We start from the raw sequence: 17,118 nt of genomic DNA, 5'->3' as shown, positions 1-17,118 counted from the left end.
GTAACAAAGTAGCTAAACCTTTATGTATATCTCAACAGTAGAAGTGAAGATAAGAAATTTTATTAACTGGAAAATAGAGATGAGCGAACCCGAGGTTCAGGTTTTGAACCGAACATCGACTTAAATAAAACAGAGTTCAGATGCTGTACGTGCAAACTTCACACACGTGAGCATCGCTGTGCTTGGGTACGCTCGTTGCCCAGCCCTGAGCCACTTGCACTATTTGAATGGCTCACACTGGGGGTAACAACAACATGATCTGATGTAGTGTGCACCAAACAAAAAAATTGAAAAATTGACCTCTTATTGGATCACCCGCGATGCAATTGCTAGACACTAATATGTTGTCATGAAAGCCAGGGGTCAGCTGAAGATTCCTGTGTCTGCCATAATAGTACTCTGAAAGCCAGCCCGTGTCTTGAGTTTATAGAAGACTGTGATTTCTTCTATATACAGCAATGCTGTGCAGGGCATACATAGAAATCATGGAGCCCATTAGCAGAAGTTCAAATTACCGCCCAAAAAAAAATATCGTCTGGGACACATAGTAGCATATGTCACAACTTTTTAGCTTTTTCAAAGTAGTTCTCCTCTTATTGAATCACCTAGATTCTCCTTTGATTGCACCCATAAAGTATAATGCCAACAAAAGTGCCACACAAACACTGTATGAACCCCACAGTGAATTCCTCCACACACAGTACAGTGAAATCAACATTGTATAATCCTCAACCATAACCCCCACACAGCCCTCCATGCAATATAATGGACCTACATATATTATAATGGCCTCTATACCACCACACTGTATAGAGGCTCTCACTAGCCCTCCAGACAATATAATGGCCCCACACAGCCCTCCGCACAGTAGATGGACCCTACACATTCCTTCACACTTTGTAATTGCTTGCATACAGTATAATGGCCCCCACATAGCCCTCCAAATAGTATAATGGCCTCCACATAGCCCTTCAAATAGTATAATGGCCTCCACATAGCCCTCCAAATATTATAATGGCCTCCACATAGCCCTCCATATACCATAGTATAATGGGTTCCACATTGCCTTCCATATAGTATAATGCATCCCCTATAGTCCTCCATATCATATATTGCACCCCCATAGTCATCTATATGGTAAAATAGGCTCTACATAGTCCTCTATATAGTATAATGCACAGCCCATAGTTCTCCATATATAATGCACCCCATAGCCCTCCATATAATATAATTCACTCTCTATATATAATGCACCCCTTATAGTCCTCCATATAGTATAATGCAAATCCAAATATAATGTCCAGCCCATAGTCCTCCAGATACTATAATGCACTTCCCATTGTCCTCCATATAGTATAATGCACAGCCAATAGTCATCCATGTAGTACTATGGCCACCGTGTACTCACTGATTTAAAAAATAAATAAATAAATACTCACCTCTGCTCTGTCCCCTGCTGTTTCTGTGTTGGCAGGGAGCGTTCTGAAGCTGTGTCTTCACTGCTCTGCACAGCAGGTACGATGCAGAGACATCATTGTGCCCACTGGACTGAGCTGTGACATCTCAGACACAGAGGGAGAATGACAGAGGGAGCGGACAGTGGAAGTGTGATGGCGCTGTCTGGTATCAGAGCTGGCAATGATCCCCTCCTGACTCACATGTTCCATAGCGGCCATGTGGTCTGCTGCCTTTAGTGGTATGCCACAGAGGCTGTGGCAGTGCTGTATATAGAACAGGTGAACAGACCATTGCAGGTTCTATGTAGGTTCTTGCAGGGGACTGTTAAATACAGTAAAAAGTCTTTTTTTTTTAATATTTATTTATTTTTTAAAAGTATAAACGTTTTACCACATTAAAAATTAAGAAGCAAAAAAACCCTCACATATATTGAATCGCTGTTTGTAAAAGTCTAACCTAACAAAATATAAAATAAATTAATCAGATCAGTAATCAGCGTAACAAGAAAAAAACAAAAAATCAGAATTGCAGTTTTTCAGCCACTATAATAACAGGAAAAAAAAATGTAATAACAGGCAATCAAAACATCGTATTTATCCCATAATATTAATAAAAATATTGGCTCATGGCGCCACAAACAAGCAGACATACAGCTCTATATCCCAAAGATGTAAATGGCTCTCTGAAAGTCGCAACACAAGCAAGATTGATTTTACATGTTTATGATTTTTTTTCACCACTTAAAACAAAAACTGCTGTGTTGGTATTTACGTAATCGTACTGAGCTAGAGAATCATATTGCCAAGTCAGTTTTATCGTAAAATGATTTCTGTAAATAAGAAATACAAAAACAAATTGCAGAATGTCACTTTTTTTGTTACTATTTCGCCACATTTGGATAGTTTTTCCAACTTACCATTACATCCTATGATAAAATGGATAGTGTCATTCAAAAGTACAAATAGTCCTGCAAAACACAAGCTCTCGCGTGGCTATATCAATGGCAAAATAAAAAAGTTATGGCTTAGGGGGTGAAAAAGTGCAAAATCAAAAATTTGCCTGGTCCTTACAAGGTTAATTAATGTAAGTAGTCAAGGTTTAATTTTAACTTTTAGGATTCCTGGGCTCCTTGTTTTTCATTATGCTAAAGATAGTTCTTAATTACATTGACTGTATGTTTGTTGTTGTTGTCTTACTGTAGAATTATTTGGTAAGTAGACACCTCCCTGATGGCATTGCATAATAAGTATCTGCATGTGTTCCTCAGCATTGAAAACACCAAGAAATGGTTAATGCTGAGGAATGTAGGTAAGCCAAGGAAACTTAGTGCAGCAGATAAAAGATATATCACGATTATTTCCCTTAAAAATCAGAAGATGTCCAGCTAAGAAGTGGCAGCAACCAGTGGTACCCTTCTACACCCATCCAGTAACTGTAGACATTTGGCCAGAAATAGTTTTCATGAAAAAACTGTGACCAAAAGCCAAACCTTCAACATTAAAACAAGGCGGAATGAGTCAATTATGTATAAAAACATAGGAACTGGAGTACAGAAAAATGACAGGCTCTCTTGTCTGATGAGTCAAAATGTGAAATATTTGGCTGTAACAAGCAACTGTTTGCCGAAGGTCTGGAGAGCATTAAGGCCACGTCTCACTAAGCGACATCGCTGCTGAGTCACGGTTTTTGTGACGCAACAGCGATCTTGCTAGCGATGTGTCTGTGTGTGACATCCAGCAACGACCTGGCCCCTGCTGTGAGGTCGCCGGTCGTTGCTGAATGTCCTGGACCATTTTTTGGTCGTTGCTCTCCCGCTGTGAAGCACACATCGCTGTGTGTGACAGCGAGAGAGCAACGATCTGAATGTGCAGGGAGCCGGCTTCTGCGGACGCTGGTAACCAAAGTACACATTGGATAACTAAGCAAAGCGCTTTGCTTGGTTACCCGATATTTACTTGGTTACCAGCGTCCGCAGCTTCTAGAAGCCGGCTCCCTGCTCCCTGCACATGTAGCCAAGGTACACATCGGGTAACTATAAGCAAAGCGCTTTGCTTAGTAACCCGATGTGTACTATGGTTACCAAGCACAGCGTTGTTACACAGGTCGCTGGTGGCTGGTGGCTGATCTCTGATTGCTGTGGAGATCTGCCTGACTTGACAGCTCACCAGCGACCTTGTAGTGACACTCCAGCGATCCCTGCCAGGTAAGATCGCTGGTGGGATCGCTGGAGCCTCGCTAAGTGTGACGGTACCTTTAAAATAAAAACTGTTTACAGGCAACAGTAAACCATGCTAAAGGTTCCTAGCAAGTTTGGGGCTGCATTTCAGCAAATTGAGTTGAAGTTTTGGTCAGGATTGATGATGTCCTCATTGCTGAAAAGTGCATTAATTTACTTATCCATCATGCAGTGCCATCAGGGAGGCATTTGATTGGCTCAGAATTTATTCTGCAACAGGACAACAACCCCAAACATACAAAGTTCTACTTTGGTCTCATCTGACCAGAACACCTTCTTCTATAGGCTAGCTGAGTCAACTACATAGCATGTGGAAGAAGGTGCTCTGGTCAAATGTGACCAAAGTATAACTTTATATATATATATATATATAAATTAATTATTATACATATATATTTTTTAATTATTATATTACAGAATATTTGCAGAGAAATTGTATCAAATTTAAATTATTTAGCTTACATTAGGCCTATTTTACATATACATAACTTTATACTTATTCTATTTGTTATGATTGCCTTTACAGCACCTCTATACTGTACCCAAAGGCAATCCACCACCAGGAACACCTCATGGAGTGGTTTATGGTGTTGTTCAAAGGACTGAAAACAATCATCAAAATGAGGTTGTTGTCTATGAATGGTCCTCCCATCAACTGAAAGAAGAAATGAATTACATTAAAGATGTAAGTATAGTATAGGTGTCCATATCAGTGAGTCATATTTAGGAATGATAAACATGCAGTTATGTCCAAAAATATTTGAAGGGAGACACAAATTTGGGAATTATAGCCGTTTTCCAAATACATATTAAAGATACAGTTATATAATTAATATGGGCTTAAAGTACAGACTCTCAGCTTTAATTTGAGGATATTCACATCCTAATTGGAGTAAGAGTTTGGGAATTACAGATCTTCGATATGTAGCTGCCTCTTTTTCAAGGGACCAAAAATAAATGAACAATTATCTCAGAAGCTCTCTAATGGGCTGCATTAGCTATTCCCTTGATAATCCTTCATCAAATAAGCAGGTAAAATGTCTGGAGCTGTTTCCAGGTGTGGCTTTTCCATTTTGAAGCTGTGCTGTGACCCCACTACATGCGGTCAAAGGAGCTCTCCATGGATGAGAAGTGGACCAGAATTACCAACCCTTATCCTAGGAGACTTTAACATCCCGATGAACAGCCCCTCCTCCCCATCTGCATCCCAGCTTCTATCTCTCACCACCTCCCTTGGTCTCTCACAGCTCTCATCCTCTGAGACACCTCCTCTGACCTGGTCTTTATCCGCCTCTGCTCAATCTCTGACTTTGACAACTCACCTCTTCCCCTCTCTGACCACAACATCCTCTCCTTCAAGCTCACAAACCCTCGCCCACCCCAGCACAGTCCCACCTATCACACATTGAGAAACCTACAGGCCATTGACTCTCAAACACTTACAGACTCTCTACACTCATCACTGTCCCCTATCTCCTCACTTTCCTGTCCTGATCTGGCTGTAAAGCACTACAATGACACACTCAGGAGTACACTAGACCAAACCCCTCACCTTCAGAAAGACCAAACACAGAGTAAAACAGCCCAGGCTCACATCCCAAACTCTATTTCTTCAGCGATGCTCCAGGAGTGCCGAACGCCTATGGAGGAAAACCCGCACACCAGAAAACTTCATCCACTACAAGTTCATGTTAAGGACCTACAACTCTTCCCTTCACCTCGCCAAACAGACCTACTTCACCACCCTTATTTCCTCACTAGCCAACAATCCAAAAAAGCTCTTTGACAACTTTCACTCCCTCCTCAGTCCCAAAGTACAGACCCCCATCACAGCCCTTCATACTGATGACCTGGCCTCATATTTCACAGAGAAAATAGAAAACATCCGCCGAGAGATCAGCTCCCAGCCACCAAGCGTTGTGAATCCCATCCCTCCCCACATCCCATCCAGCTCACTTTACACATTTGATCCAGTCACAGAGGAGGAAGTCTCCAGGCTCCTATCCTCTTCTCGTCCTACCACTTGCCCTACTGATCCCTTCCCCTCACCTCTACTCCAGTCCCTCTCTCCGGTTGTCACCACTCACCTAACTAAAATCTTCAATCTCTCTCTCTCTTCTGGTATCTTCCCTTCCTCCCTCAAACACTCTATCATTACTCCAATATTAAAAAAACCTTCTCTTGATCCATCCTGCACAAGCAACTACAGACCATACTACAGGTATGGACCCGTGAAAGCGCCCCTAGAGGTGCGAAACGGTACCGTCGTCCTCGTGCTCCCCTCCCTCCACTCCCTCATGTCTGTTACACCTGTCAGCATCGAAAAATAAAGCTGTCTGAAGCTACCTGCAGAGTGCTGCCCGGTCTTTTATTTTCTAGCAACTACAGACCAGTCTCCAATCTCCCCTTCATCTCCAAACTCTTGGAGCACCTGGTGTACTCTCGCCTCACCTGCTACCTTTCCACTCACTCTCTTCTAGATCCTTTACAGTCTGGCTTCCGCCCTTTACACTCAACAGAAACTGCCCTTGTCAAAGTGACCAATGACCTTTTGACAGCAAAACGTAACGGTGACCACTCTCTGCTTATCCTTCTTGACCTCTCTGCCGCCTTCGACACTGTTGACCACCATCTCCTTCTCTCTATGCTCCATTCTATCGGCCTAAAGGACACTGTTCTTTCCTGGTTCTCTTTCTATCTTTCTGGCCGTTCATTCAGTGTATCATTTGCTGGCTCCACATCTTCTCCTCTTCCTCTCACTGTTGGAGTCCCTCAAGGTTCAGTCCTCGGCCCTCTTCTTTTCTCCCTCTACACTGCCCCAATTGGAATGACCTTATGCTGATGACACACAGCTATACACCTCATCCCCTGAGCTTACCCCTGCTGTACTACAGAACACAAGTGACTGCCTGACTGCAGTTTGCAATATCATGTCTGCTCTCTATCTGAAACTTAACCTTTCAAAAACTGAACTTCTTCTTTTTCCTCCGTCCTCCAACCTTCCTAAACCTGACATCTCCCTCTCTGTGTGTGGCACCACAATAACTCCTAGGCAGCAAGCCCACTGTCTGGGTGTTATACTTGACACTGATCTCTCCTTCACCTCCCACATACAATCTCTTGCCCGCACCTGCCACTTGCACCTCAAGAACATCTCTAGAATTCGCCCCTTTCTCACAATGGAAACGACAAAAACCCTCACTGTGGCCCTGATCCACTCTCCCCTTGACTACTGTAACTCTCTATTAATTGGTCTCCCCCTAACTAGACTCTCTCCTCTACAGTCCATCCTTAATGCAGCAGCAAGGGTCACCTATCTGGCTAACCGCTACTCGGATGCCTCTGCTCTGTGCCAGTCATTACACTGGCTGCCCATATATCATAGGATCCAATTCAAATTGCTTGTTCTCACCCACAAAGCTTTCCACAGTACGGCACCCCCCTACATCTCCATCCTCCTTTCTGTCTATCACCCCACCCGTTCTCTACGCTCTGCAAACGACTTTCGACTAACATCCACACTGATTCGAACATCCCACTCCCGGATCCAAGACTTATTCCGAGCTGCACCAACCCTCTGGAACGCTCTACCCCAAGAAGTTAGGACAAATCACAACTTACTCAGCTTCAGACGCACCCTAAAGACGCATCTTTTTAGGGCGGCCTATCACATTCCCTAATCAGATTCAATTCACATAGTCCCTCTACAACTTCTCACAACATAACTCCACATCAAACACCATGGCACCCAAATGCATCTCAAGGCTCTGGCCCACTGGTCCAGGAAACCATTATCTATCCCCCATTTCCGTGAGATGGCTGGATTGTCATTGTAAATAAGCACTTGTCCCCCCCCCCCATATCTCATTGTAGATTGTAAGCTCTCACGAGCAGGGTTGTCTTTTTTTTTCTCCTCTAAATATTGTATTTTCTATAACTGTTACTTGTTTGTATATGATCCTCCTGAATTGTAAAGCGCTGCGGGATATGTTGGCGCTATAGAAATAAAGATTATTATTATTATTATCATTAGTCTGAAAAAAAAAAAAAATGTTACGGATGTCTAAATTAACAGTTTGGTACATTCTGCATGAAAAAAAAGAGTTCACTGGTTAGTTTTGGAATTCAGAAAGGCCTGGATATTCACTTAAGACAACAGTGGTGGATGATTGTAGAATCCTTTCGATTGTAAGAAAAACTCATTGACAAAATCCACCCAAGTGAAAAGCATTCTCCAGGAAGTAGGTATTTCAGTATCTAAAGGGTGCTTTAAGCTGGTGTCACACATAACGACGACGACAACGACGTCGCTGCTACGTCACCATTTTCTGTGACGTTGCAGCGACGTCCCGTCGCTGTCGCTGTGTGTGACATCCAGCAACGACCTGGCCCCTGCTGTGAGGTCGCCGGTCGTTGCTGAATGTCCAGCTTCATTTTTTGGTCGTCACTCTCCCGCTGTGACACACACATCGCTGTGTGTGACAGCGAGAGAGCGACGAAATGAAGCGATCAGGAGCCGGCACTGGCAGCTGCGGTAAGCTGTAACCAGCGTAAACATCGGGTAACCAAGGGAAGACCTTTCCCTGGTTACCCGATGTTTACGCTGGTTACCAGCCTCCGCTCTTGCTGCCAGTGCCGGCTCCTGCACTGTGACATGTGGCTGCAGTACGCATCAGGTAATTAACCCGATGTGTGCTGCAGGAGAGCAAGGAGCCAGCGCTAAGCGCGGCTCCCTGCTCTCTGAACTGTGACATGTAGCTGCAGCACACATCGGGTTAATTAACCCGATGTGTGCTGCAGGAGAGCAAGGAGCCAGCGCTAAGCGCGGCTCCCTGCTCTCTGAACTGTGACATGTAGCTGCAGCACACATCGGGTTAATTAACCCGATGTGTGCTGCAGGAGAGCAAGGAGCCAGCGCTAAGCGCGGCTCCCTGCTCTCTGAACATGTAGCACAGCGACCTTATGATCGCTGCTTCTGCTGTGTTTGACAGCTAAGCAGCGATCATAACAGCGACTTACAAGGTCGCTGTTACGTCACCGAAAATGGTGACGTAACAGCGACGTCGTTGTCGCTGTCGTTTAGTGTGACACCAGCTTTACACTCTGAGATATCGCTAGCGATCTCATTAGCGATGTGACACGCTAGATCGCAGATGCGATCTGCCGAGATCGCACATAGGTTGTTTTTGTAGCGCCGGTCACATGCGCGATCTCAGCAGATCGCATCTGCGATCTGGCGTGTCACATCGCTAACGAGATCGCTAGCGATGTCACAGCGTGTAAAGCACCCTTAAGTCTACCATTATTCATCTGGTTCTTAATCTGACCAATGCCTACAAAATAGCTTACAACATAGCCAAAATACTTGGCTTCCTCCATCCCCATGATGCATTTCTTAGGGTTGATGGTAAAGCCAGCATTCCTTAGAGCATCCAATATTGAGTGGACTATGTTCAAGTGACTTCCCCAATCCTGGATGAATATTACAATGTCATCTAGGTAGGTTTCTGCATGCATAGTTTTTCAGGGGTGCTAATATCTGGACCATGGCTTTCTGGAAAGTGACTGGAGTACCCAGCAACCCTATTGGCATCTGGATGTATTGGTAACATCCATCTTGTGTTGAGAAGGCCATCTTTTCCATGGCCTCCTGGGACAGGGTTATCTGGCAATAAACTTTTGTGAAGTCAGGGGTGGTAATATATCAAGCTGGCCCTAACCGTTCAGTAAGTTCATTCACATGGGACATTGAGTAGGTGTCAAATTTGGAGACCTCATTGAGCTTTCGGTAGTCAACACAAAAACGGCACTCGCCATCTGGTTTTGGCACCATTAATATGGGACTGGAAAAGGCACTCTTGGATTCTTCAGTAACTCCTAAGATCAGAATCATTTTAATCTGTTTTGAGAGCACATCTCAAAGGGCTTCCGGAATATGATAGGGCTTCAATTTCACACAAACATGAGGCTGTGTGAGAAACTCATGCTGTACGACCTATGACCTTAGCAAAATCAGGTAACTCTGAGAGCAAGTCTCTGTTCACCTTCAACACTGCTACATTTGGGAGCGCAAAACAAATTTCTGCCATCTTGACGTCTTTCACGTTGGCTTCAGACTTGACCAACAAACAGGAAGTTTCTTAGGGTTCCCTGTCCTTTCAATGTTTAGGCTATGTGCGCACTTTGCGTTCTGTCACTAGAGAAATTTCTGCAGCGATTTGAACAGCACACGTGCTCTTCAAATCGCTGCAGAAATAGTCCGTAATGAAAAAAAAAAAAGCCGATTTCATGCGCTCTGACTGCAGCCACTCCCATAGACAGAGCGGGGACTGCAGGCAAAGCGCAGGAAAGAAGTGACATGTCACTTCTTAGAACGCGCGCTTTGGGCAGCAGTCGAAACACTGCGCTATAAGATGCCACGTGCACACGGCTCCTGCATAATCTTCATAGATTATGCAGGGGATGCAGGACACATGCAGTTACGCTGCTGTGCAGATCGCAGCGTAACTGCATGCAATTACGCAACGCGTGCACATAACCTTAGATTAGGTTGACATAATGCATTTGGCTTGGCTTCCTCTTGCTTGGTTGGTGAAGTTGACCTCACCAACTTTTTCTACCACTTCATAGTTGTCCTTGCCACTTCAGGAACTTGCTCTCCACTGTGGGCACCAGGACAAGTACCCGATCTCCAGGGTTAAACTGTCTCACTATAGCTGACCTATTAATTACCCTCGACTGTGTCTCTTGTGCTTTGAGGAGCTGCTCTTTTACAATAGGCATCACATTGGCAATCCTCTCCTACATCTGGGCCACATGTTCTATTACATTTTTGTAGGGTATGAATTCAGTCCCTCAGGTCTCCTTTTCTATATTCAAGATTCCTCGGTGGTGTGAGCCGTACTGTATTTCAAATGGAGAGAGGCCTGTAGAGGTTTCATGGCTTTTAAGGTTTGATTAAATCTCTCCACCAGTCAGACTATCTATGGATTGAGAGCTGTGAGCTGCAAAGTTTGTAGCGCTTAGCACAATTCTCTCCCTTAATCTGTTAATATTTCCTTAGGCAGACCCATTCAAGAGAAGATGTGGGACAACTCCAGACACTTTTTAATGTCAGAGAATCTGGGTACTGTGTAGCATAATCAAAAACCACCAATATATATTGGTATCCTCTGGTGCAATTTACCAGCGTTCCCACTACATTCATTACTATTAGTTCAAACAGGACCTTGATGATGGGCAATGAAAGTAGAGGGCTGCAGAAATTGATCACCAGGGAGATTAGCTAGCATGTGGGACGGGATCAACAATAGTTCAGAAATTCTTGACAATAGTTTGGAATTTCTTGAAAACACTTGTGCTTGTAGAACCTCTCGAGGATCTGCTGCTGGGTCTGTCTACTTCTAGGCAACCACCTAACACATAAGAATTAGCCATATCTAACATCCTGCGTTTGTAGTGCCCTATTACCAGCAGTTGCTTTATTACTTTGCTCTTTAGCTTGGTCACTATATACAGCAGATCCATATTCATGGCAAAATATGGAACCTATTGTCAGCCACTGGCTCCTGAGGAACACCATTTATCACCATCACATTCTCAAGAGGTTCCAAAGTTTTTTCCTGGACACCTCCAGCTCATAAATACTGGCATAAGGGGATACTTCCTCATCCTCAGCCAGTACAGAAAATGGAAACTCTTCGGCCACAGCATGCAACAAGACCTCTCTAGATGCGACCTGGTTGTCAGCTGAGCTACCAAGCAATACCACTTTTCCTCACAAGTCTCAAAATAAAGGAAAGTCAAGACCAACAATTACAGGGTACAACAAGTCTTTTACCACTCCCACTTCATGGGATGCGGAACCACAGTCTGTGCTTATATAGATCCTGGCATCTCCATGGGTACACCTCATCCCAGTGACGAAACGTGTTGGAAGAATCTTGAGTCTGCCTGGCACCCATAATAACTGTGTGACGACACCCATCTGCGCCAGTCTGACTCAACAATTCTGGCTGGAGTGTCCTGAGTTAAAGTGACGCATGGCAGCAGATTGGACACAGAATCCCCAATGTGTCCCACCATCGCTGCTATATTCCCTGCAGTTGAAGTGCACTGGCTCCCCCACAGATGCAGGATTCCTGATCTGTTCCACCAATATCAGTACCTCCCCGCAGTGTGAGTGGCATTACCTTCCCTCCCACGTACATCCAGCAATACTACAAACTGTAAGTGCCTCCCCTTCTTCTTATATCCATCAAAGGACACTGAAATATCTTATTTATCTTTGTGGACTTTTGCTATCCATTGTAAATCTAGAATAACAGAACTCTGTCTCATTTTACACATATTTGGTTGTATGTATTTTATTGGTTTTATATATTAATATTTATATTTTTTACTTACATTGTTATTTTTAACACTTCACATTAAATTATGTATTGTTTTACTCATTTATGGTCCTATCTGATTCTGTGCCATCCATCACACCTCTCACCCCCTTTGCCTAAATTTCTTTTCAAGATCCATTGTATGTACACACATTAACCTAAGTGGCGTGGTTTTCTTTCATTCTTATATAGTTAGCTACTGTCCAAAAAAAATCAAAATTAAGAGTATTAAAGGAAATTTGTGAAAATATTAGATGTTTTCACATTTCTATAGAAAACAACTGTTTCATATCAGCTGAGAGCTACAAGGTGGAGATTTCTTTAATGCAACAAAAATCAATTTGTGAATTAAGAAGTGGGTAAGTGATACTAAGAAGTCATAATTCTTGAAATTACCTGGATTATACTCCAATTCTTCAATTGCATAAAAGCAATTTTCTTTTCTTGACCTAATGCATATATAATTCTTATTGCTCTGTAGGTAAGAGTGACCTTGGAAAAGATAAGAGAGAGAATGTTTGGAGAATATGATGATATGAAAGAGAAAATTAAACACCTTACTCAAGAAATGAAGGTAAATTTTAAAATGTCACATTGTACTAGAAGCACGGTACAGGCTGTCACAACATGCCTAAATCTGATCAACAATCTGAATTTTTCAGTACTAAAAAATGTCATGACTTTTGTAATGCAAAGTAAAGACATGGCTGTAATGGCACTGTAATACTGATTAAATTGATACCTTTGGTGAAGAAATCTGTTTTGTGGTTCTTTTTTAATTTCCATTTGACATTTTCTGCTAATTAGATTTTGGTAGACTGGACTGCACACTGGGTCTTCTCCTCCCTATCTGTGATTCCTCAGCCCCTCTGCCTACTTCCAGCCTTTGAATGACAGGTCTCTGCTTTTTCAATGACCTGCCTCCTCTGTTTGAGCATGAGATTTGAAACAGAGGAAGCAATGGAGGGGCTAGGGGATCACAGACAGGGAGGATAAGTCCCAGTGTACAATCTGGCCCCTGTGCCGCAAAATCTAATCATCAAAAATTTCAAATGTTGTTTAATGAAGAACCACAAAGCAGATTTCTTCACCAAAGGTATCAATTTAATCTGTATTACAGCACCATTACAGACATGTCTTTATTGCACTTTACAAAATCGTGCTTACAGGTTCTCTTTAATATCTTTGTACTGTGATTACTGAGCTTCTCTGTTACTTTGTCCAATTAAAAACCAAAGAGTTCTTCCTCCTCATACATTTTAAGAGTTGAAACTAATTTATTAATTCTATGAGTCTTATTTATGTAAAACATCCAACAAATTATCAGTGGTTTTAAAATATAAGTATCTGATGTGGTGTTTGATAGCTTAGACAGGTAAAGCACATTACATCCATTTGTTTCATGTATACAAGTCATGCACAATAAAACACACATGGCTTAAATAAGGTAATTGGCCTCAGGCTCTGTGTAGTGCGAGAATCAATTCTTAAGGTACCTTCACACATAGCGAGATCGCTAGCGAGATCGCTGCTGAGTCACAGATTCTGTGACGCAACAACGACCTCACCAGCGATCTCGCTAAGTTTGACACATAGCAGCGACCTGGCCACTGCTGTGAGATCGCTGGTCGAGTCGGAATGGCCTGGATCATTTTTTGATTGTCGAGGTCCTGCTGGGCAGGATGCATCAGTGTGTTTGACGCCTTACCAATGACCTCGTTGACGACTCAGAGCACAGACATGTACAGCCACAACGACCACCAAGATCGGTATACAGGTCGCTACGGTCGCTATATCGTTGCTGTGTCGTTGGGAAGATCTGACTGTTTGACATCTCACCAGCGACCATGTAGCGACTTACCAGCGATCCTTATCAGGTCGTATCGTTGTCGGGATCGCTGGAAAGTCTTTAAATGTGACGGGGGCTTTAGACTAAGTTATGATTAATAGAAATAGAAATAAACAAATCAAAACTATTATTGCTACATGTAAACAGACCCCCCCCATGTTAACTTATTAACTATCATAGATCTTCACATGTACAAACATGTATATAAAAGCTGTATTCATAGAGTTTTTCCTTGTTTTAGGTCTCATCAGCTCAACAAGAACTTTTGGAAAATCACACACTGGCACAATCATCTGCCATTGACAGTCTAGGAGACCTTAATAGTTCACTAAATGCTTCATCAATAGAAATACAGGTATGTTAAATTATATTGCTTGACACAGAATTATATAACTGCCTTAACGTGCTTTTTTTTAGCCACAGTATCAATATACTGTAGGTTGCCAAAAAAAAACCTGGAGTTTTATTCCAGAACTTCCTCAATGAGTCAAAATCAATAATAGTTTCAAAACTATGACTACAATTTAGCTGTGTATTTGTGTGTTTTATTTGCTATGGATAACCTTTTGCAATAAAGAACCCAGAATATTTAAACAAAACATGATGTTCTTTGCTGCTGACAATTTTTCTATTCCTAGCAGTATTTTTATGCAGATCTCGGTCCATTCAAAGTCCCTTAAGTGAAGTTCTGCCTCAGCAGCAAACAAGACCTGCACTCCCATTCTATTAAATGAATGCACAGTGCACATATGTCATGGCAATTGTGCATTCATATATTACATAGTAACAAAATGCATCAGCACACTGCAACTAACTGACACAAAACCCACGAGCATCCTGCTTAACCTCTCTTGATCAAAAGGCGTATAAGCCATAAAGCAGCAACACTGTTAACATTTTTTTTTTTATTAAAAAGCCATCTACAAAGTGACCTCAAAGTGACAATGTGACGCCCCTGGACTAGTCAGGTCGTCACAGGGTACTGCACGCTCTTTATCTCCCAGTGCAGGACTCAAACCCCCATGGTTCTGGGTTCCCAACTTGCAGCACTGCCTCCATCAGCATCCACAAATCCCAATCACACCTTGCACCACACCCTGTCAGGCACACCAGTGGGCTGCTAAGCTGGAATAGGGCCGCCCACCTAGGGGTCAGGCAGGGAGGTGGGAGGTGACAAGTCAGTCTGTGGTAACCCTCGAGCTGTGAGGAGCTTGAGGAAGCTGGGAGTTGGAGCTCCCAAGGGAGAAGTAGATTGGGTTGCAGATGGTGGTCTGGACCCAGAGGAGTCGGAGACCCAGTAACGGGATATTGGGACTAGGTGCCTGACTTAGTTGAGGAGGACGGTCAGCAGCTGCAGTACAATAGCCGGTCTGGGGCTGAAGGCACGTCGGGGTACTGGGCCCTAGGTCGGGGAGAGGCTTCAAGCAACCTGGCAATTAACCTACAGAGGACAGGACCTTTATGGACTGTCCCCACGAAGCTCAGAGATTGGGGGCACTAGCGCAACGAGGGGGATAGGGCTTTTCAGCAAAGCAGCCCACTAAAATCCCAAGCCTGAGCCCCTGAGAGCAAGCTCCTCTGCTACCCATAGCAGGGAATGGGGCCCGGACAGCTCCAAGCTTACGGGCCACTTGGACACTAAAAAATTCTGTGCACGGAGGCAGGATCCAGACCATCAGGCAGTGCTGAAGGAGAACGGAACCCGGACGAGCTCCTCCAGGAGGGCAGCGGCACCCAGAGACTTGGTTTACTACGTTGTCAGTGTCTGCTTTCTTCCTGAGTGAGTACCTGATCAGCCCCTGTCAGCAGCAAGCCTGCGCTCCCCCTGCAATCCATCCCACCATCCAGGGTCCGGGGACCTTCCCTACCCGTGGAGGGAAAACGTCATCTGGCTGCCCTGTTCCATCAGCCCCGTTACTCCCATCGGCAGCGGCAGTACTCCCTATTACCGCTTACCATGGGTGGCGTCACGAACTATCTAATCCCCTGTAAATAACCCCCCCTTTTACATTCAAGAGTGACCCTGAGCCCCAGGGTCCGGAGACCCTCGAGCCACGAGTAGCGACACCTGGATCTGAGCAGTTCGACCGCTGCTGGGGCCTTACACCTCCACCTCTCTACGTGCCTATGTAGACCTCAAATAAACTGGGAAAAAGGTAGGATCTTGCTTAACTCTTATTACAACCTCTTTGAGGCAGTGCATCCTTACCCACACATCTTCCCAGACAAGTTTTAATTCGAGCTAAGCCAGATCCTACCTATTTCCCAGTTTATTTCTGGCCTTTGCGCACATAGAGAAATGAGTCACTAGAGTTAGGGTCAATCTAATATAGTCGCCTTGTCGCTGATGGATGTCTTTTTAATCAAGACATGTTAACTGGGTGCTTCACATTTTTTTTACATGTGTAGTAATTGTCGAATCTGTGTTTTCATTAATTGTAGTGTGCTGATACTTTTTGATAGTACATAGTTCGGTTACATGTGACTTCTAGAGATGTTTTATTGACTGCTACATGGGGCAAAAATATCACCACTATCACAGTAATCTCTCTATTTTTGGAGACTAGTGACAGATTCAGGGTTGGGATCCCTCATTTCCATCTGGGACTCAACATTTAAATGTGGTTTAATTTCCTTCAGTGGATTATGAGTTAATGTGAGTTTTGTTGTGTACCAGTCCTAGATGAGTGTTTCAGCTTCAGCTACTTTGCAGCCACACCTCTTCAGGTTTAAGTGGAGGTGTTACCCAGCATTCTTTGCTGAAGATACAAATCCATTTGTTCTCTGGCTGCCTTGGTTAAAGGTCCTGTGAAGGCTTGTTCCTGAAGTCAGACTTTATCCTTTTTTGTTACTGTTTTGCCCTGTTTGTCTTACCTTCCCCAGTGTCACATTAGTGCAGAGCTGGGGCTAGCGTCTCTCACCTGCCAATGCACTAGCCAGGGCTACTACAGGGTATTCTTAGGGTCTCAGGGTGCTGCTTGGCAACAGTTGAGGAGACTGTATAGGGCCTGGCTAGGAGGATAGGGACAGCTGGAGGTTAGTGCAGGAGGTGTCCCTTTTACCCCCTTCACTAGAGCTAGGACCCACTGTTGTTGTTGTGTCCCCGGTGTTCCCCTCTACCTCTTGTATTGTTTGTGGTATATTTTGTTGTGCGTCAGACATTCGTAGGTCTGAACACACAAGCC

General features: G+C 43.8%; 1 protein-coding gene across 2 annotated transcripts in view; it reads left to right on the top strand.

Annotated features, from left to right (window-relative positions):
• The window catches only part of MYZAP (myocardial zonula adherens protein), a 141,259-nt gene that overhangs the window by 86,899 nt on the left and 37,242 nt on the right, over window positions 1-17,118 (top strand). For both annotated transcript variants that reach the window (XM_075345730.1, XM_075345731.1), the window contains exons 4-6: window positions 4,221-4,379; window positions 12,566-12,658; window positions 14,175-14,288. In XM_075345730.1, coding sequence (XP_075201845.1) covers window positions 4,221-4,379; window positions 12,566-12,658; window positions 14,175-14,288 — 366 coding nt within the window. The remainder of the gene's footprint in view (window positions 1-4,220; window positions 4,380-12,565; window positions 12,659-14,174; window positions 14,289-17,118) is intronic.

The sequence above is a fragment of the Anomaloglossus baeobatrachus genome, chromosome 4 (assembly GCF_048569485.1).
Source record: "Anomaloglossus baeobatrachus isolate aAnoBae1 chromosome 4, aAnoBae1.hap1, whole genome shotgun sequence".
Taxonomy (NCBI): domain Eukaryota; kingdom Metazoa; phylum Chordata; class Amphibia; order Anura; family Aromobatidae; genus Anomaloglossus; species Anomaloglossus baeobatrachus.
The sequence above is the reverse complement of the archived record's forward strand: the minus strand, read 5'-3'. Positions and strand labels throughout refer to the sequence as shown.